We start from the raw sequence: 20883 nt of genomic DNA on the forward strand, positions 1-20883 counted from the left end.
GCAGTAATATTCCGCCCTGCGTGATCCACACACTAGCACTCGGACCACCCGTAGTTCGCACTCTACGACATGTGGGGCTGCTGAGTCAATTTAAGGCCGTCAGAGCTACTGTTATTTGAGCATGGTGCCGTCCACCAAAAGAAAAAGAAGCAGGGTGGGAAGTAAAATGGCGGAGAGAAGAGAGGGGAAACTTACTAATTTACTTGTTTTTTGGAGAGGTGCATGCCAGGGTCTGCGGGAGGGTACGCAGGGGGAGGAGCAAGACGGCATCGCTTACGCAAGCTAAATGACGCAAAAGTATATTTCAGCTTTAAGTCGTGAATGAAGGCAGGCTCATTATAGCACTTTACATTTGAAAAGGTTGTACCAATCCAGGCAGTGTATGTCGCCATGGTGACTACATCACCATGGCGACTTCTTCTGGCTGGATGGAACTCCGTAGATTAAACTTTTGTTTCACTTGTTAGGTGTGATGTTCAGAGTACTGTTTGTGAGGTTGTGATGGATCAGGATGGGCTCAGAAAGCGTTTTGTGTCTGTGTGTGTGCGCGTTCTTGTGTGGGTGTGCTTGCGAGGGGGAGCGATATAGCTGACAGTTTGATATATACATAATATAGTTCAATGATCACGGTCCAGGTGAAATCTATGCATTAAACCTCCGTTAGTCCTAGATTTCAAAACACGGCCAATACGCACACACGTCTTTTGCTGTGGTCGCGCTATTCTTCTCTTCCACTCAAGCAGTTGAGACAACAATGAGATTTTTAATATTTGCTATTTAATTCAGAGTGGCATTATGGTCCTTTTTATCATAATCTCAATGGATGTTTGCAGCTGTCTTATTTGAAGCGATGAGAATAGATTTGCTGGTTTTCTGAAAGTCGGATTTTATTATGTGTGGTGTACACTGCCTCCAAACTTCAAATGCAATATAATGTTTCACCTTTATTGCAGCCTCAGAAACACAAAAGTACTTAAGTCTGTGGGAAAATGCGCGCATTTGACTGGAAACGCCCACATTTAAGGGTTGCTCCTCCACATCTTGGATGAAGGAATCTGCACAGTTGAGTTTTCTACTCAAGCACATAATTGGGCACAAACTAGTGCATACCCACTTTTTGCGCCACTGCCAGTGATGTCATAGAGGAGCCGCAGGCGGGAAATGATTTGTAGGTAGAGAGTTCAGAGGAGGCTAACACATGCACATTGCAGAATAAAGACACAGTTGGAGTCTAGCAGTGTGTTAGATTATATAACACGACACTATCATTCTCCAGGAAAAGCTCTGCTACTTTGTTGTACTGTAAATGTCTTCCTTCTTTTATTATTTTAAGATAACAATTCTTCTCAACAAAAGAGGAGAAGTATAAGCTTAGAGAACAGTCTAAGTTAAAACATTTGGATGCACGTACAACACTTTTAAACCTTTAGCATATCAGTATGTGGATTTAAATTATAGAATAGATTAAGCAAATATATCAAACTGTGTACTAATATGATCCACTTTAAGAGGCTATTCAAACTACCGGTATGTGTTTACTTAGTGTTTACAAAGTACAAGGAAGAAGAATTGTAACAAATGTATTGAACTTTTGAAAACAAGATATTATTATCTCATTAAGTGAATCATAACTGTCTTAACTATTTATTACCAGAACAGTAATATTTAGAAATATTTAATGTAAATTGTGTTAGAAATTGTGTACAAAAATTTGAGTTTGTTGGTAATTACTATGAAGTGGGAAAGGGGTAAGATTAAATAAGCTTTGCTTCTTCCTACTTGTTTTCTTGCATGTTGTAATGAGAAATGGAAAATATGTGATCTATCATATTGGAACTGTGTGCATGTTCGAAATAAACCTCTACCAACTAAAAAACTGCAGCGATAAAGCCTGCCAGCTCATGTACACCCCCCTTATGGTTAGCCAAAATATTGTGCGCCTTGTCGTATAAATGATAAATGGGTTATACTTGTATAGCGCTTTTCTACCTTCAAGGTACTCAAAGCGCTTTGACAGTATTTCCACATTCACCCATTCACACACACATTCACACACTGATGGCGGGAGCTGCCATGCAAGGCGCTAACCAGCAGCCATCAGGAGCAAGGGCATGCTGTCTTGCCCAAGGACACAACGGACGTGACTAGGATGGTAGAAGGTGGGGATTGAACCCCAATAACCAGCAACCCTCCGATTGCTGGCACGGCCACTCTACCAACTTCGCCACACCGTCCCCTGCACTTTAATGTCCGATTTGCTAAAATAACGATGTCACACTTACGCTAAAGACAGCTGTAGAAAATCATGGTATATAACAAATGTTGCCGCAAACATGTTGGCAACATGCTGACGAACAGACAACCGGGGTGATGAAGGATTGCGCAATCAGAGGGGAGCTTCATCTCAGGTTTTTCTCTGTATTTGATCAGGAAACAATTTCACCATTTTTTATGTAATAAAGGTAAAAAATATATAATTGAATCCTACAGAAAATGCATTTAAACACAGTTAAAGCGACAAAAATAATATATATATATATTTTTTTTTTTTAATTATAAGCGCAAGTCATTGGCTCAAACTACATGAGCAAACTCCTTCTCTGTCTTTTACAAATAAAACAACAATGGACACTTGGACTGCACACTTCCATTTTTCTATAGCCTGATAATGGTTCGTCACAGACAATGAACTATAGTATATAATAAAATGCCCCGCTTTTATTGATTTATTAAACAATATGTAAATCATTGTTGTTGTACTGCATGAACCATTGTCATATTGTGTATTGGAATGCAGATCCTGCATAAGCAGATACCTTATCTTGTGGCAACAGGCCGTCAATTTTACTCATACTTTATGCATTATTATTTTTATAAATGACTAATGTCTATGCTTGTACTGTATTTAAAGTCTGCCGAAGTGCTGACTAATGAGGAGGAAGACAGGCAGCCTGCATGTGATCTCCTGTTTGTCTAGCCACAGTTGTTGGCCCCACAGAAGCGGTCATAAATCATGTCATAAATAATGCACTCATGAATAATACTGTTGACCGACATGAAAGAGCCAGTGAGCGGTTACTCTCCACCAGCTCCTACGACCAGGTTGATATTTTAACTACAAACTCACACATTTAATTCACTCATTTAAGCGTTACACTCAAAAATACTATTAGACACTGTTGGAGTACACATGGGGCATGTTCTGTACTGTTTGTCATTTTTGAGGAAGCAGTGAGTAACCAGCCTGCAGGGAAGTGTTAATTAGCACAGGAAAGTGTGCAACCCCCTCAGTGTTAACATCACACCCCTCTGAGGATATCTTCCTATTAGTTTTTCCTCTCAGTGGAGAGCAGGCTGCTTAATTTGTTGTTATTTGTATCCTGCAGTTGTAAGCGCAAAGTTGCAGCTTATCTGCATATTTAATATTCAGTCAGGTTTATTCCTCCTATAACATTGTTATTGTATCTGATGAGGCTTTTTTGTGTATTTAAAAGAGTTTAAGATGCTTGAGAGCAAGCGACTATGTCAGACAACTATTTGGGATTAGTCATTAAGTAATACTGTGTCCCTGTTTCCTGATGGGTCAGTGAAGGTAGCACAGGCTCTGTCATTACAGTCTGTGTCATATCTGCATGATATATTAAATGTTTAAATACACAGCATATGTATGATCACTTTACACCACAGTCAAATATATTATTATATAACACCCTATATATTTACTTTACAAATGTTACTTTACTCAGAGGTGTCCATAGCACGGCCAAGGGGCACATTCTAAAAATACTACAAAGTGGAATAAAAGAGCATATGGGTGACATGTAACAAGAAAAAGTTGCAATGTTAACTAATAACTTTTTTCTTTAAAACTGTCATTGCTCAAAAAATAATAATGAATCAAAATCAATGTTATAAACTATTGACCTATTCAAGGCTTCAATTACTTCATAACGAATACAATATTTCACTTTGAAATATTTTTGGAGAAAAAAATATTGCGTATTTATAGTTTTCTATGACAAATAGGACATAAACCAAAAAAACATAACATTTGATAGATCTAAAGTTAATCTAGAGATTTAAGCATTTGAAAGTAAAATAAATATATAGTGTTTTTTTGGATTCTTGAGAATTTTTGTGGGAACTGTCATTCCTTAAAAGATCAATGTTTGTTTTTAATGAATTATTGACCTATTTAAGGCTCCAATTACTTCTTATTGAATATTCCACTTTGAAAATTTTGGGGGGTAAAGTGTTGCATATATTGTGTTTTTGCCTTAAAAACAGGGTTGACAAAAATAGAACAACACATACAAAAAATAAACAATATATTGACAGATGCTGATCTAGAGATTTAATAAACGTATGACTTATTTTTTTAATTTTTATGACTGAAACCCTTTCAGGTCCCCAGAACCAAACTTGAGCAGAGCCCTTAAGGTTAAAAAAATATTTATGTATATTGTAATGGTTTTGAAAATTAGAAATATTAAAGTGGCCCGTGTCTGCTTTGATTTTTTTTAGTGTGCGGCCCACAGTAGCAAACGTTTGGACAACCCCGTTTTAACTGCTGCAGCAGAAAATTTCATGACTGGTTCACAACTGTAATCACAAAGCCCACAAGTACTATGATATTGTCAGGACTTGATCTTGGGAGTTTGCTTTTCCGGGATGCAACGGAAAGTTGGCACGGGCGAGACGGGAATGAAGGTACATGATTTATTGAAACACTAGAACTACAAAAAAAAGGATCAAACAAAAAGCGCGCACAGTGGCGGAGAATAAACTATGAACAATTAAACAAAAAGACTATAAACATGGAACCAAAACTTACTGTGACAAGGGACATGAAGCAGGATCATAGAGGAATGGACAGAGCATAAATGTGGTGCGTCGTCAGGACGAACAACAGAAAATGAATGAACTTAAATACTATGGACATGATTAGTGAAAGCAGGTGCGTTACTCAAAACGTGAAACAGGTGCGTGACGTGACAGGTGAAAACTAATGGTTGCTATGGTGACAAGACAAAACAAAAGTGCACAAAAAGTCCAAAATTTAAACCGAACATTACTAAAACAAAACATGATCACACAGACATGACAGAATCCCCCCCTTACGGACAGATCCCAGATGTCCAAAAACAGAAAATATCAACAAGAGTCATGGGAGGGCGGGAGGGGGACATGGCGGTGGGTCGCCAGGCCACGTGTCCCCGTATCCACCGGGGCAGAGTTAGGTGGCGGCGGCGAGTGGAACGCCGCTGCAGCAGGCGAGGCGGGCGCCCAGGGAATGGCCACATTCGTGGCCGACTGGGAGGTGGGCGCACTTGGCGTGGCGGGCGACCAGGTAGCGGCCATATCCGTGGCCGACGAGGAGGCAGGCGCGTCATCATCGTGGCAGGCGTGGCTTGGCGTGGTGAGTCAGGCGGCGAAGCTCGGCGTGGCGCGTCAGGCGGCGAAGCTCGGCGTGGCGAGTCAGGCGGCGTGGGTCTTGGTATAGGTCTTGGTCTTGGCGTGGGTCTTGGTCTTGGCATGGCAGGTCTTGGTCTTGGCGTGGGTCTTGGTCTTGGCATGGCGGGTCTTGGTCTTGGCATGGCGGGTCTTGGTCTTGGTCTAGGTCTTGGCATGGCGGGTCTTGGTCTTGGCATGGCGGGTCTTGGTCTTGGCATGGCGGGTCTTGGTCTAGGTCTTGGCATGGCGGGTCTTGGTCTTGGCATGGCGGGTCTTGGTCTTGGTCTTGGCATGGCGGGTCTTGGTCTTGGCATGGCGGGTCTTGGTCTTGGTCTTGGCATGGCGGGTCTTGGCGTCGTGAAGCTGCGACTGGCGGCACTTGGCGTCGTGAAGCTGCGACTGGCGGCACTTGGCGTCGTGAAGCTGCGACTGGCGGCACTTGGCGTCGTGGAGCTGCGACTGGCGGCACTTGGCGTCGTGGAGCTGCGACTGGCGGCACTTGGCGTCGTGGAGCTGCGACTGGCGGCACTTGGCGTCGTGGAGCTGCGACTGGCGGCACTTGGCGTCGTGGAGCTGCGACTGGCGGCACTTGGCGTCGTGGAGCTGCGACTGGCGGCACTTGGCGTCGTGGAGCTGCGACTGGCGGCACTTGGCGTCGTGGAGCTGCGACTGGCGGCACTTGGCGTGGAGGGTCTTGGCGTGGAGGGTCTTGGGCTTGGCGTGGAGGGTCTTGGTCTTGGACTTGTTGAGCTGGTACCGGAGCTTGGCGTCGTGGAGCTGGTACCGGAGCTTGGCGTCGTGGAGCTGGTACCGGAGCTTGGCGTCGTTGAGCTGGTACCGGAGCTTGGCGTCGTTGAGCTGGTACCGGAGCTTGGCGTCGTGGAGCTGGTACCGGAGCTTGGCGTCGTGGAGCTGGTACCGGAGCTTGGCGTCGTGGAGCTGGTACCGGAGCTTGGCGTCGTGGAGCTACTGGTGCAGGTGGAGGTGGTCTAGCTGGGGGTTGCGGCTTGGCATGGCGAAGCTGAGTCACCCCACCTGTACAGTTCCCAGCCCTAGCCCCCCCCTCAAGGAGCGGATACCAGACGCGCTCCCCGCGGTCTGGAACCGTTTTTAGGGGTGGGTGGAGGGAGGTCAGGAGGGGGGCAGAATCCTCCCCACTAAATTGTCCAAAAAATATTTCTTTTTCCCCCACCTGGTGTTGTGTGGGCGGAAAAAAAGAAACATTTTGTGACGGGGGCGGGGCTTGAGTCTTGGGGGGCAAGGACTGTCCCAGTGAGCGGGTCTGTGAAAAATTTTTCTGAAAGTGTCTGATTCTGGCAAAAAAGTCCTTTGGTGGTGGCTGATAGACAAAGTTAACAGAATTTAAAAAAAAATCTTGGTCTCTGACGTCATCACCAGTGGGTGGGGTGACGTCATGACAAGGCGGCGGCGTGATGTCATCTGCGGGAAAACTTTTTTGCTGACGACATCTGTCAGGACTTGATCTTGGGAGTTTGCTTTTCCGGGATGCAACGGAAAGTTGGCACGGGCGAGACGGGAATGAAGGTACATGATTTATTGAAACACTAGAACTACAAAAAAAAAGGATCAAACAAAAAGCGCGCACAGTGGCGGAGAATAAACTATGAACAATTAAACAAAAAGACTATAAACATGGAACCAAAACTTACTGTGACAAGGGACATGAAGCAGGATCATAGAGGAATGGACAGAGCATAAATGTGGTGCGTCGTCAGGACGAACAACAGAAAATGAATGAACTTAAATACTATGGACATGATTAGTGAAAGCAGGTGCGTGACTCAAAACGTGAAACAGGTGCGTGACGTGACAGGTGAAAACTAATGGTTGCTATGGTGACAAGACAAAACAAAAGTGCACAAAAAGTTCAAAATTTAAACCGAACATTACTAAAACAAAACATGATCACACAGACATGACAGATATAAACTTCCATGTTTTGTCATTAAAACAATCTGAATTGTTTTAGTCAAACATTTGTTTACCAATCAAATGTGCTGAAGCCTTGCAGATGATTAATTTTATGATAGAGGTGCAGTTAAGTCAAGGGAAACTTTCACTTCTGGGTTTGGATATGATGCAATTTTGCACTTAAACTCAAATAAATCAAGTGCATTGTGAAGAAAACCTAATTTCTTCTGAATTGGAAATTATATTTTAGAAAAAAAACACAATTAATTACAAGGCATTACAAAACAGACTTAACATTATAGGTTGTTACTAACTTATTTTAGTGAGCCGGTCTGAGGCATGAAACTTCCGAGCTAAAAATGAGTCCCACCCCTGCCGGAGTGTGTTTGTACAAGAGTGTTTGTGTTCATTTTGTGTTGAGCTGTTTAAAAAAGCATAATGATTAACAAACATTTGCATAAGGCAAACAAACTGTCCAGTCCCATGTTGATAGGAATAAAACTTGAATATTATCTGTCTAAGGTACACTTATTAAAGATTTAAAAAAAAAAAACTTCTATCTGCAATTATTCACAAATTAACTACGGACAAAATCCGATTAATCGTGATTGATCTAGAGGTGCCTGAATCTGCTCTATAGATTTACTTTACAAAAGTATGGGATACTTCTTCTGTTGCATTATATGTGTTTTACTTTATTAAATGTTTGAATATATTTAGTGTTTGGCGAAACTGGACCAGATCAGAAGGAAGAAGGGAAGAAAAAATAATATGAATTCAATATTTTAATCAGTTGACAGTATTAATTATTATTAGGGCAGTCAAAAGTAATGTGTTAACGCATGTGATTAATCACAGGAAATTATCACATTAATTATGCAAGTTATTTTGAGCGTACAAGCTCTTTTACCTTGATTGCTATATGGTCAGTGATCAAATCAATACATACATCAGTACAAAAATGAGTGAGGAGACTCCGACTGGTGTGCTCGCTGGCAAATTTCACTCCAAAATACAGCTTGACAGAACTTTAGATACAACTGTTACCAATTTTTGTGCAAATAAATTGCATGCATTCATGTAAAATGTTGATGTAATTGCTTTTTAAATAAACACTAAACACTCAATTGAATACACTTAATCAAAAATATATATGTAACTAAAACAGTGAAATTATTTTACTTATTATATTGTATCCATACATGTGTTTCATAATATAAAATATGTATAATATTAACATAGTGTATTTTATATGTGATTAATTTTGTTAGTTTACTATACTTTTAATCCCAAAAAAGAAATTCACTTGATACTCCAAATCATAAGTACCAAATTCAATATTTAAATATACTTTCTGCATCACTCATGACCATCATAGCAGTGTTTTAAAGCGCTTTTTGGTACACAACTTTCGCACATGATTTTTTTCTGCCTGTGTACTAATTGATCCAATGCCAAATTGATCTTCTCTCCCTACAATGTATTTCTACTGACCCTCAGCTGTCAATCCAGCCTACATTTACTAACAAAGAGAATGTGGTGCGGGTTTTAAACTAATTAAGCGTCCACCAGAGGAGAGCAGCCTTAATCCGTCATGAAAGCCTTCATCAAACATGATTGAGGACTTTCATAATGGGAGGCGTCATCAAAGTCCCATCTTTCGACCTTCGTGCTGGTGCCACACTGAATGATGGCGCTCTCAATAGTTAGAATGAGGTCAAGCTTAAAAATGTGTGATGAGTGAAGCGGCAGGCCGGACTAGTTCTATGATAACATGATTTATGTTTGTGCTTTTGCAGGAAAAACCTTTGACAAAGTCTCTCCAGAGGGGTGAAGATCCTCAGTTTGACCAAGTAAGTATGCATGGCTTCATTTGCTACGGGATGCTACCTGAAAAGGCTCATTCGCCCGCATCCAAAAAAGCTCTTTAAGAGCCAGTCAAGGGCAGGCGTGTTTACCTTGAACCCTGGCGCTGGTCCGAGGTGTGTCCAGCCGCCGTGTGGTTGCGCAGAGAGCCTCCTTTCACAGCCACAGGGCTGTGTTTGTGCTGCAGCGTGAGGCCATTGAAGCGGCCGCACAGAGCCAGGATTCTTCTCCAGCCTCACGCTCAATGAAGGCCTCGCTTGTGTGCCCACCCCAACCCCCCTCCCAGCCCGGTGCGGCGGACTCTCCTCCCTTCCTGTGTGCCCGAACCCACCCGTTCCTTCCTTTGACTCACCCCACCCTCCTTCTGTCCCCCCAAGAAGACTGACGCAGGCTCTGCCCATGGGCACCTTGTATTTCTTCCGACCACACCCACTACTTTTAACACACACTTAAGTCAAAACACTCATTCACGTAGTAAGTGTTGATTGAGTACTGGCCCCACAATTTCAAAGCAGGAAGCCGCTGATTGCAATCTATTTGGTTGTGTGTTCTTCTCCTTCTTGCAGTTGTTGAGCACCATGAGCTCTTTGGCCGAGTACTGCCTGCCCTCCATCCTGCGCACTTTGTTCGACTGGTACAAAAGACAAAACGGCCTGGACGAAGAGTTTCACGAGTACCGCCCCAGAGCTAACACCAAGTCCAAAAAGTGAGAACAATGATGATGTAAAAGCGTGTGTCTCTGTGAGCCTGTTGTCATGGTTTGTGTCTTTCTACAGCGATGAGCAGCATAGAGATTATTTACTTGAAAGGAGGGACTTGGCCATCGACTTTATCTTCTCACTCGCTCTCATTGAAGTTCTTAAACAGGTGACTTCACTGGTATAAAGTCTTCATTGTTACGATCATCTTCTATGAAATGTTAAGAAATACATATTGTGAATTTTTATTCAAAATATTAGCATAAATAGCAGTACTATCTTTGTAAAAGCAGAATTATGATGCATTTTTAACTAATAGTGTGGAAATATAGTGTAAATAACAATATAAAGCTTACTCTGAGCTACACTCTCATTCATCCCTCCACACCCACAGGGGGCAGCATTTTAAGAGAAGTATTGTTAACTGGCTTGATTTGAGACTCGACAAAAGCTATTAGTCTGGCTAACTAATATTGTTATCTTGCTATCCTAGCAGCAGCCAGCATGGGTCCACAAAAAAATCGATACACATCCGAATCACGATATTTTTTCATCCCAATTCTAAACCGATTCCTAATTTTCAAAAATTATAAATTTAAAAAAACAAAACATTATTTATTTTGTATTTATTATTAGAATCAATTTTAAAAAATATGTTTTTAGGCCATCGCCATGCAATCAGAAATAGGTTTTTTTTTTAACATGTAACCTGTTTTGAAAAACTTTCATTAATTATAATTATTATACCAAATAATACATTGAGAGAATCGGTTTGAATTGAGAATCCTGTTGAATCGAAAATCGATTCGGAATTGAATCGTGAACCCAGGAATCAGAATCGGATCGAATCGTTAGATGCCCAAAGAGTCACACCCTTAGCAGCTACTATAGTTAACCGTTCACGTTAAGAAGGTAACGTAGCTAACTGAGCTGCCCGATCCAATTGCGGCACATTTGCAACACGCATGCACAAACATAACTTCCTGCCGTGCTACTACCGTTTACTTTTTGAGTTAAAAATGCTATCACTTTAATTATTAGTGTACAGTACTGTTAAAGCAAGTTTATTTAGTTACAGTACTAATATACTGATGTACATACACAATATGCCACCGGAATCAAATCTAAGATGAAAATGGTAGCTTCAAATTTGAATATTCAATGGTGTTGATGGATAAAGGTTATTTTTATTTTTAAATTGTGGTTGTTAATTATTTCATTTTCATTTTGTCTAAAAAAAAAATAGTAAAAATGCCTATACTGTATTTTAGAAAAACTATCGTCAGGTTGGGAATGGAATTTGTTGACTTTTGGTGCATGAGGTTAGCGTGTTAGCTTTTTAACATGAACTGAGTGGCTATTAGCTAGCTAGCTGTTAGGATAGCAAGACAGATAGGTAGATAGATTTTTTTGTTTTTATATATTCGTTAGCTTATTAGCTCAATTAGCTTAAAATATTAGTTAACCAGACTATTAGGTTTTGTCCTACAAAGTGGTATTACAAGAAGAAACTAGACAATCAAACAATACTCTAGCAGGATCTGTTGTGAGAGGAGAATGCAGTCTGCTGAAAATGATAGAAAGCACTTTTTAACATGAAATGAGTGGCTCTTAGCTAGCTCGCTCTTAGGATAGCAACACAGATAGATAGATGGATTTTTTTTATATATATATTTGAAAGCTTAGTTAGTGTCAAATATTAGTTAGCCAGACTATTAGGTTTTGTCTTGCAGAGTGGTATTACAAGAGAAGTCTACCTAATCAAACAGGTCCCTACAGTTTACGTGTTTATGTAAACATATCATTATTTTATGTCACTAGATGCCACTGCACCCGGTCCTCGATGGTCTAGTCAATGAGGTCATCAACTTAGCCTTCAAGCACTTCAGATACAAAGAAGGGTAAAAAGCGTTTGACTTTTCCATATTATTTCTCACTTTTCGCCACCTACTGTACTGTAGGAGTGTTTGTTTTCTTTCTTTTGCAGATATCACGGTCCTAACACTGGCAACATGCACACTGTAGCTGACCTCTATGCTGAGGTTATTGGCGTATTGGCTCAAACTAAGTGAGTACTTTTCCCAAATAAAGAGCTGTTATAGTATTATTTTCTGCTAGATGTCCGTTAATTCTTTACCGCCCACGGTGCCCTGTTCAGGACACTGGAACGCAGCGCAGGGACAACACGTTTTTGGACAGTATTCCTCCCTCACACCAAACTAGGACTGGAAATTGATGTCTGTCCAGTTGATGTTTTCAGATCATGTGCAGCACGGAACAAAGCTCCTAAAATAGAGACTGGGTTCATCATCATCATCATTTCTTTTTATTCTTTTCATGAAAATGCATATATACAAGCCATATACAGTTGACATTTTCATTGTTTTTTTGTTTCTTATACAATTCCATGATCAGAAAGGAGTAGATGGAAAAATACTATTCTTATATTTATCTGCCCCCTCTGAGCCGCAAATGAGAAGTTTTGGTCCAAACTTGACCTTTTAAATGTTTATAAGGTGTTTCTCAAGTTTGTATTATAGGACAGTATCAGCAGTTTGTCCTCACAAAGCCAAGACTCAGAGCACTTGATTTTCCCACAAGCACATGTCTGATCTCTTGAAATAAATTTGTGTCTATATTTAGTCTCATCTCTGGTTCAATTGGAGCAAAGGATCAGGTGCTAAATTAGCAGCTCATCTTTTGCATGCAGACTCACAGTCTGCTTGTGTAGGGTCGAACTCTAAGGAAGAAGGAGAGGGGTGATATTTTTAGGAGGCATGTGCCTGGAATAGCGTCTAGGTTCTCTTTGGAATTCTGCCAAGAGATCCAGAAAGTGCCAATTTATCTGACTGGGCCAATGTGAGAGATTCAGTGTGCCTTATATATGACATTTTGCAATTTTCTCAGGTTCCCTGCCGTGAAGAAGAAGTTCATAACTGAGTTGAAGGAGCTGAGACAGAAGGAACAGAGTCCATATGCAGTCCAGAGTACTATCAGCCTCATCATGGGGGTCAAGTTCTTCCGAATTAAGATGTATCCCGTCGAGGATTTTGAAGCTTCTTTTCAGTTTATGCAGGTAGTCCAGACTTCTGAGGGTACTTATGTACATGAGTGTTTTTGAAAATTTATTTTATCACCACTTTGGGGTTAAAATATATGTGTACACCATAAACTATGCAGGCTGTCAAACACATGCAAAAGCAACAACACTGAATCCTAAGGTCGTGCTGGCCAAACATGACGTCATATCTGGAAAAAACACAAACACAAATTTGTTAATTGACGAAAAAAAGGGAATCATATGTGTTGGCTCAAGTGCATGCTAAAAATGGAAAGCTATTTTAGCCAATCCGATGCCTGACGAAAGTCATATCTGGAAAAAAAAGCACAAACACATCAATGAGGAATTGAAGAATTCACAACCACAAATATTAAAGTCGCCCCTGTCTGCTTTGATTTTGTTAGTGTGCGGCCCACAGTGGCAAACGTTTGGACAGCCCTGCTTTAACTGCTGCAGCAGAAAATATCATGACTGGTTCACAATAGTAATCACAAAGCCCACAAGTACTTTGATATAAACCTCCATGTTTTGAATTGTTTTAGTCAAACATTTGTTTACCAATCAAATGTGCTGAAGCCTTGCAGATGATTATTTTTATGATACAGGTGCAGTTAAGTCAAAGGAAACTTTCATTTCTGGGTTTGGATATGATGCAATTTTGCACTTAGACTCAAATAAATCAAACAAACGTACAATGTGAAGAAAACCTAATTTCTTCTGAATTGGAAATTATATTTTAGAAAAAAAACACAATTAATTACAAGGCATTACAAAACAGACTTAACATTATAGGTTGTTACTAACTTATTTTAGTGAGCCGGTCTGAGGCATGAAACTTCAGGGCTAAAAATGAGTCCCACCCCTGCCGGAGTGTGTTTGTACAAGAGTGTTTGTGTTCATTTTGTGTTGAGCTGTTTAAAAAAGCATAATGATTAATAAACAAACATTTGCATACGGCAAACAAACTGTCCAGTCCCATGTTGATAGGAATAAAACTTGAACATTATCTGTCTTAGGCACACTTATTAAAGATAAAAAAAAACAACTTCTATCTGCAATTATTCACAAGTTAACTATGGACACAATCCGATTATCGTGATTGATCTAGAGATGCCTGAATCTGCTCTATAGATTTACTTGACAAAAGTAAAATCTATATAATATAATATAACATATAATGCAACTTCTGTTGCATTATATGTGTTTTACTTTATTAAATGTTTGAATATATTTAGTGTTTGGCGCAACTGGACCAGATCAGAAGGGAGAGGGGAAGAAAAAATAATATGAATTCAATATTTTAATCAGTTGACAGTATTAATTATTATTAAGGCAGTCAAAAGTAATGTGTTAACGCATGTGATTAATCACAGGAAATTATCACATTAATCATGCAAGTTATTTTGAGCATACAAGCTCTTTTACCTTGATTGCTATATGGTCAGTGATCAAATCAATACATACGTCAGTACAAAAATGAGTGAGGAGACTCCGACTGGTGTGCTCGCTGGCAAATGTCACTGACAGAACATTGACAGAACTTTAGATAAAACTGTTACCAAGTTTTGTGCAAATAAATAAAGTCTACAGTAGGACAGGGATTCACTTGACACATGACACGTGACTAATTGGGGGGTTGCGCTATCCACTTTACCCGCCACATGGCAGTAGAGTGGTAAATATCTTAAAATGTGTCCAACTTTGACCACAGCGTCAGTTGCTGTGTAAAGTGGCACTTTCCATCATTTTCAGCAGACTGTTGCCTCTCAAAAGAGATCCACCTAGGAATGGGTACGTATGAATCCCTTCCCTACTGTTTGCCAAAACATACTGGTGGCACTATAACCCCCAACTGTAATAAGCCAATTAGATGCCCGATGAAAGTCATATCCGGAAATATCACAAACACAGGAATGGTGAATTGTGCCAAAAATGACAGGTCATGCTGAAACCCTAATTATTTGTGGTGCCGGTAGAAATCTATTCACTTCCCAATCGCGATTCTTATTTATTATGATTAGAAATTGATTCAAAATTTTCAAGAATTGATTTAAGGGACAAGCGGTAGAAAATGGATGGATGGATTTTTAAAAATGTTTTTTAGGCCATCCCCAAGCTTACTCAGGTCATACATCTGCAGCCGATAGGAGCTTTTGTAACCTGTAACCTGTTTTGAAACGTTTTATAGTCATTGATATACCTTATAATGTAATGCGAAAAACAAGAATCAAGATTTGATTGTGAATCGAATCGTCACCCCAAAAATCGAAATTAAATTGAATCTTGAGTCGTAAGATTCACATCTCTAATAATTATAAGGCTGTTTAGGCCAATCAGATGCCTGAAGAAAGTCGTATCTGGAAAGGCACAAAAACAAAGAAAAGGGGTATTGTTCTTCACATTTGGATATTAAGAAAACAATATCTTTAGAAGTTAAGGTGCAAACAATGACTTATATATAAAAGAAAATACTAAATTGCACTAAATGTGTTCTTTGCAGGAATGTGCCCAGTACTTCCTGGATGTTAAGGACAAGGACATAAAACATGCCCTGGCGGGGCTTTTTGTGGAAATTTTGGTTCCTGTTGCGGCGGTAAGTTCCCCATGGCGATATTGTCATATGGTTTTATTATTATCATGTTTGGTGGACATGTTTGCAACATGCATCATCCACTGCAGGCGGTGAAGAATGAAGTGAACGTGCCCTGCTTGAGGAACTTTGTGGACAGCTTGTACGACACAACCCTTGACCTGTCTGCAAGGAAAAAGCACTCACTGGTTAGTTAACAGCTGCAAGCAAACACACATGATACATGGCTCATGGAGATGTTTAATTTTATCGCTCCGATTCTTTAAACACTGATGCATGGATTTCCTCAAGGTTATGCTTGTACAATGTTCTCTTGTAACATGAGTGTCCTTATTAAAAAGCAAAAGCTGTATCTAAAATGCTGCCTATAAGAAAGTAATAAAGGAGTGGGACAGGAGGGCACAAATGTTAGCAACACTTGCATAGCTATGTGAGCTTAAGTGCTAACATTACACTCACATTTTCCCAGCAACATCATGCGAGGTAAACTTATTTGCTGACGAAAACAAAATGATCTAACCTAGACATGCTTTTGTTCTTAATAGTGTGGAAAATTTTAGGATATATTGTGAAGTCTGTTTTTTTCACAGTGGAACTTTGATTTACAAGATTTATCAGCTCTTAAACAGGGTCTATAAATAGAATTTGGATATTTGAGCACATTTCCCCATTAGAAACAATGTTGATATGAATAACATGAATTGCAGCCTTGACAAAAATCCCTATTTTAGTAAAAGTTTGTACACTTTAAACACACAAAGGGCTATACAGTGCTCTATATCAGTGGTCCCCAACCTTTTTGTAGCTGCAGACCGGTCAACGCTTGAAAATGTGTCCCATGGACCGGGGGTAGGGTTTATGGAAAATGTTTTTAATTTGGGGAAAAAAAAAAAAATGTCATAAAAAAATACAATCTTGTGTGCTTACGGACTGTATCCCTGCACACTGTATTGATCTATATTGATATACAATGTAGGAACCAGAAATATCATTAACAGAAAGAAACAACCCTTTTGTGCGAATGAGTGTAAATGGGAGAGGGAGGTTTTTTGGGTTGGTGCACTAATTGTAACTGTATCTTGTGTTTTTTATGTTAATTTAATTTAAAAAAAATTGTTTTGTATTTTTTTATTTTTTTTATTTATTTATTTTTTCTTGTGCGGCCCGGTACCAATCGATCCACGGACCGGTGGTTGGGGAGCATTGCTCTATATCATACAATCATAACAAGTTGGTATGGATCAACCTTTCCTTTATTAACAAAGCCAAAAACTAGCTGAACTGTCCTCAATTGCAGCCGCCCTTTCAACACGCCCTAGCAGAGTGTCTTGAGCCCCGAGGTGCACTCACAGTTTAAAATCACATAACTCCTTAACTTTAGCAAAATAAAATAAAATCCACTTTATCTTGTTGATGAATCTTCCTGGCGTGAAGCGGAAGTGAGGGTGATGTCTGCGAGAGGCTCTGTCGTACAAGGCTTTGGATACTTCCTGAATGTTTCAAAACACACATTGCTTGTCCTCTGCTTTCTTTAGAATCACGTTGAGCTAGCAAAACTAGAACAATTTTGTAAAAAAGGCTAAAAAACCAACAAAGTGGCACCAAGCGCAGTGGCTAACGCCTGCAACACTGAGCTGACACTCAATGAGCACAGGAGATTGATCAGACCGCCCACAATGCATGTGTGGCTGGGCACAGAATGGCTGCGCTGCGAGGTACACAACAGGTGAATGAAATATTTGTACACTGAGACAAGGTTCATATACCAACGCATATTTTATCCGGTCTGTGATTCGTAAATATAAAAAGTTTGTACAATGAGGGGTTCATACATCGAGGTTCCACTACAAAGCTGTCCTCTGTGAAATGGTGGGCGTATAGCAGGGCTATTCAACTTGCGGCCTGGGGGCCAAATCCGGCCCTGGAATGACACCATTCTCAAATCAAATCAAACTTTATTTATAAAGCGCTTTTCAAACATAAAAGAAATGCAACGCAAAGTGTTTTGCAAACTTAAAAACAATACCCCGATGAACCAGATCCCCCATTATCACACACGCATGCGCGGACACAAATACCAAATACACAACTATATGAACAAATGAATGCATGGCTGAGTACAGAGGAGCCAGGTGAGTAAACACTGGCCCCAGGGAACATGCGTTATCAGTATCATGCTTTAAACCCTGCTTCAAAAAGCTGTGCACTGCAACACGTGCTCATTGTAGCCATTCATGCTGACTTCCTCATGTTTATTTATAAAAAAAATCAAAACAAATTGTTGCTTTCATTTTTGTTTTGTCGGTTAAAGTGTTTTATATATTGTGCTCCTGAGTTAATGTTGCTTATCATTTTGAATTATTATTTATTGAGTTTATTGTATTTTATTTTTCAATATCAAATAGGTCAAGTCTGTTAAAAACTGTCTATAGTTTAGATAAGGATTTTTTTAATTTCAGGCAAATTGACTCATTAAATAGTTTCTGTTACAGACTAAAAACAATGTTCATAAAGTATTTTTTGTTTTTGAGGTGATCTATTTTACTTTTGTCTTTTTTGTTTTCCTTAATGTAAATTAAGATACAATGTTATTTGTGTTAACAATTTTTTTAACAAAGACTATTTATTAGGGCGGTGAATTTTTGGCCACCACATCATTTGATTTGATTCGATTATTGGGGAAACGATTCGATTAAGAATAATTGTTTTAATTCAAATGATTCTAGATCCGAAATCAATACTTTTTTAATAACATTGGGTGCCAGTTCTATGATTAACTACATTCCTCCATAAAATAGATAAACAGCTCTGATAAGTGTTTTTATTATTTAAAATAAAAATGTTTTTGTTTTATAAAATTCTACCCAAACATTTAACTACTGTTAAGGCAGTGCTCCTCAATTGTCATATACAGAAAAAAAAGCATGTTGTCCGAGGCCCCACTATTAGAGAAGAACCGTGTTAAGGCAACAAGAGAAATATCCAACACGTCTCTTTCCTAAAGTAATTATGTAAAGCAAATATGGAAATCCTCATCAACAATATGATTTGCTTGAGTGGCTGGACAGGACAGATTTAAAAAAAAAATACATTTTTTATTTTTTTAATCGATTAAGAATCTTTTAAATAAGAATCGTGATTCATTTGGAAAAAAAAAATGTATTTATTTTTTGACACCCTTACTATTTATAGTTACGCCAGAAAGTGGGGGTGTGCAAAATATTTTCTTCTCCCGAGGGGGGCTTAACAGAAATAATTGAGTGGCGCTACATTAAAGCAATGCAATCTATGCTCAAAGAACATTTGTTTACCCCCAAAACAGGCTTTTTACCCCCTAGTGACGTGCCTGCTGTGTGTCAGCCAGAAGCAATTCTTCCTCAACCGATGGCATGTCTTCCTCAACAACTGCCTCTCAAATCTGAAGGTAACTACGCAACTTTTTCCCAAATTGTTTCCACCATTTTGGTTGCAAATAATTGTTCAAAAGGTCTCAGTAGGATGAAACATTAAGACCTTTCTGCCTTTAATTCCACACTAATGAATGTCGTCATGTTGCAGAGTCGAGACCCTAAGATGGCTCGTGTGGCACTGGAGTCTCTGTATCGCCTGCTGTGGGTTTACATGATCAGAATTAAATGTGAGAGTAACACCGCGACTCAAGGGTAAGTGTCAGTTCTTCCTTAAAACTCTTATTGCCAGTGTTATTATTTACAGCTTCTCTTCTGTCTTTTTCCATGCAGTCGGCTCAACACTATCATAACAACACTTTTCCCCAAAGGATCTCGCAGTGTGCTACCAAGAGACATGCCTCTCAACATCTTTGTCAAAATTATACAGTTTATTGCACAGGTAAACTATCTCACATGAGTGTGTAACAACTAAGTATCTTATTAAACTTTTCATTACAGGAAAGACTTGATTTTGCCATGAAAGAAATTATTTTTGATCTTTTGTGTGTCGGGAAACCCGCAAAAGCCTTCAGTCTCAATCCAGAGGTACCCATCTAATGTTTGAAATATTTGTAGAAAACACAGCTTAGAACATTTTTTTTTTTGCACAGAGAATGAATATCGGTCTGAGAGCATTCCTGGTCATAGCCGACAAACTCCAGCAGAAGGACGGCGAGCCCCCAATGCCCAACACGGGTTGCACTTTGCCCTCAGGGAACACGCTGCGAGTAAAGAAGACATACCTGAGCAAAACGCTGACAGACGAAGAGGCCAAAGTCATCGGTGAGGGAGTCTTGATTGCAGTCAGGAATGTTTAAAATGCTCACTTTGAATCTAAGCTTTTGTTGTACGTCCCCCACAGGGATGTCCCAGTATTACTATCACGTGCGTAAGGCTATCGACAACATACTGAGACACCTGGACAAGGAGGTGGGACGCTGCATGATGATGACTAATGCACAGATGCTGAACAAGGAGCCTGAGGACATGATCACGTATGTACAAAATGCCGCAACGCCAACTATAAATGGTGCCTCCATTGTTGTAATTTACTTACGCAATTGCAGAGGTGAAAGGAAGCCCAAGATTGATTTGTTCAGGACGTGCGTCGCCGCCATCCCCCGCATGCTGCCTGATGGGATGTCCAAGACAGAGCTCATAGATCTGCTCTCACGGTGAGAGAATGTCTTACATGTCCAGTAAGCCCTCGTTTATCACTATTAATTAGTTCTGGACCTGACCGCAATAAATTAATTAGCACAAAGTACGAATCATGAATTAAAAGTCTAATATTTTCACAGTTAAACCATTAAAAATCTGTTTACTATGTCACGGACACACATCACTGCGATAGTTTTGACCCCAAAATGCGAAGACAGGAGACAAAGTGCAGGTAGGACTATATTTATTCCTCAACAGGGAAGTGCACAGGAAGTACAGTATATAAAGCTATGCAGGCTAGCTATGCAGAAAAAAAACATACAGAGCAATCAGCAATGCAAATAAAGAGAGTTACAAACATAACGATCCAGCTCTGTCTGAAGCGCCTGATTGGCGACTTGAAACAGGTGTGCCTAGATTGCCCATCAGAGATAGGTGAGGGAGTCAGCGCCCAAGCTAGAGGAGTGGTGGAGCCAAACAAGAAGTGGAACAAAAATAAGAGCGATGGAAAGGAAACAAATACATAAGAAATAAGGAAACAAAGCACAAAAGGATGGCCAATAAGATAAAGTCAGACCTGGGGGATAGGTCATGACATAGCTCTATTTTACCATAAATCACAGTGCATCAATCAATGCACTGCATTATGTAAAACATTATACTAAATTTGAA

At 39.9% G+C, this 20883-nt stretch overlaps 1 protein-coding gene across 4 annotated transcripts in view; it reads left to right on the plus strand.

Annotated features, from left to right (window-relative positions):
• Positions 1 to 20883, plus strand: part of LOC133614571 (protein furry homolog) — an 87100-nt gene that overhangs the window by 18263 nt on the left and 47954 nt on the right. For all 4 annotated transcript variants that reach the window (XM_061972640.2, XM_061972643.2, XM_061972641.2 and 1 more), the window contains exons 3-17: positions 9186 to 9239; positions 9819 to 9958; positions 10029 to 10119; positions 11772 to 11851; positions 11938 to 12018; positions 12858 to 13026; positions 15512 to 15604; positions 15691 to 15789; positions 18924 to 19025; positions 19160 to 19263; positions 19342 to 19450; positions 19510 to 19596; positions 19662 to 19833; positions 19913 to 20045; positions 20118 to 20225. In XM_061972640.2, coding sequence (XP_061828624.1) covers positions 9186 to 9239; positions 9819 to 9958; positions 10029 to 10119; positions 11772 to 11851; positions 11938 to 12018; positions 12858 to 13026; positions 15512 to 15604; positions 15691 to 15789; positions 18924 to 19025; positions 19160 to 19263; positions 19342 to 19450; positions 19510 to 19596; positions 19662 to 19833; positions 19913 to 20045; positions 20118 to 20225 — 1622 coding nt within the window. The remainder of the gene's footprint in view (positions 1 to 9185; positions 9240 to 9818; positions 9959 to 10028; positions 10120 to 11771; positions 11852 to 11937; positions 12019 to 12857; positions 13027 to 15511; positions 15605 to 15690; positions 15790 to 18923; positions 19026 to 19159; positions 19264 to 19341; positions 19451 to 19509; positions 19597 to 19661; positions 19834 to 19912; positions 20046 to 20117; positions 20226 to 20883) is intronic.

Source organism: Nerophis lumbriciformis, linkage group LG17, assembly GCF_033978685.3.
Source record: "Nerophis lumbriciformis linkage group LG17, RoL_Nlum_v2.1, whole genome shotgun sequence".
Lineage (NCBI taxonomy): Eukaryota > Metazoa > Chordata > Actinopteri > Syngnathiformes > Syngnathidae > Nerophis > Nerophis lumbriciformis.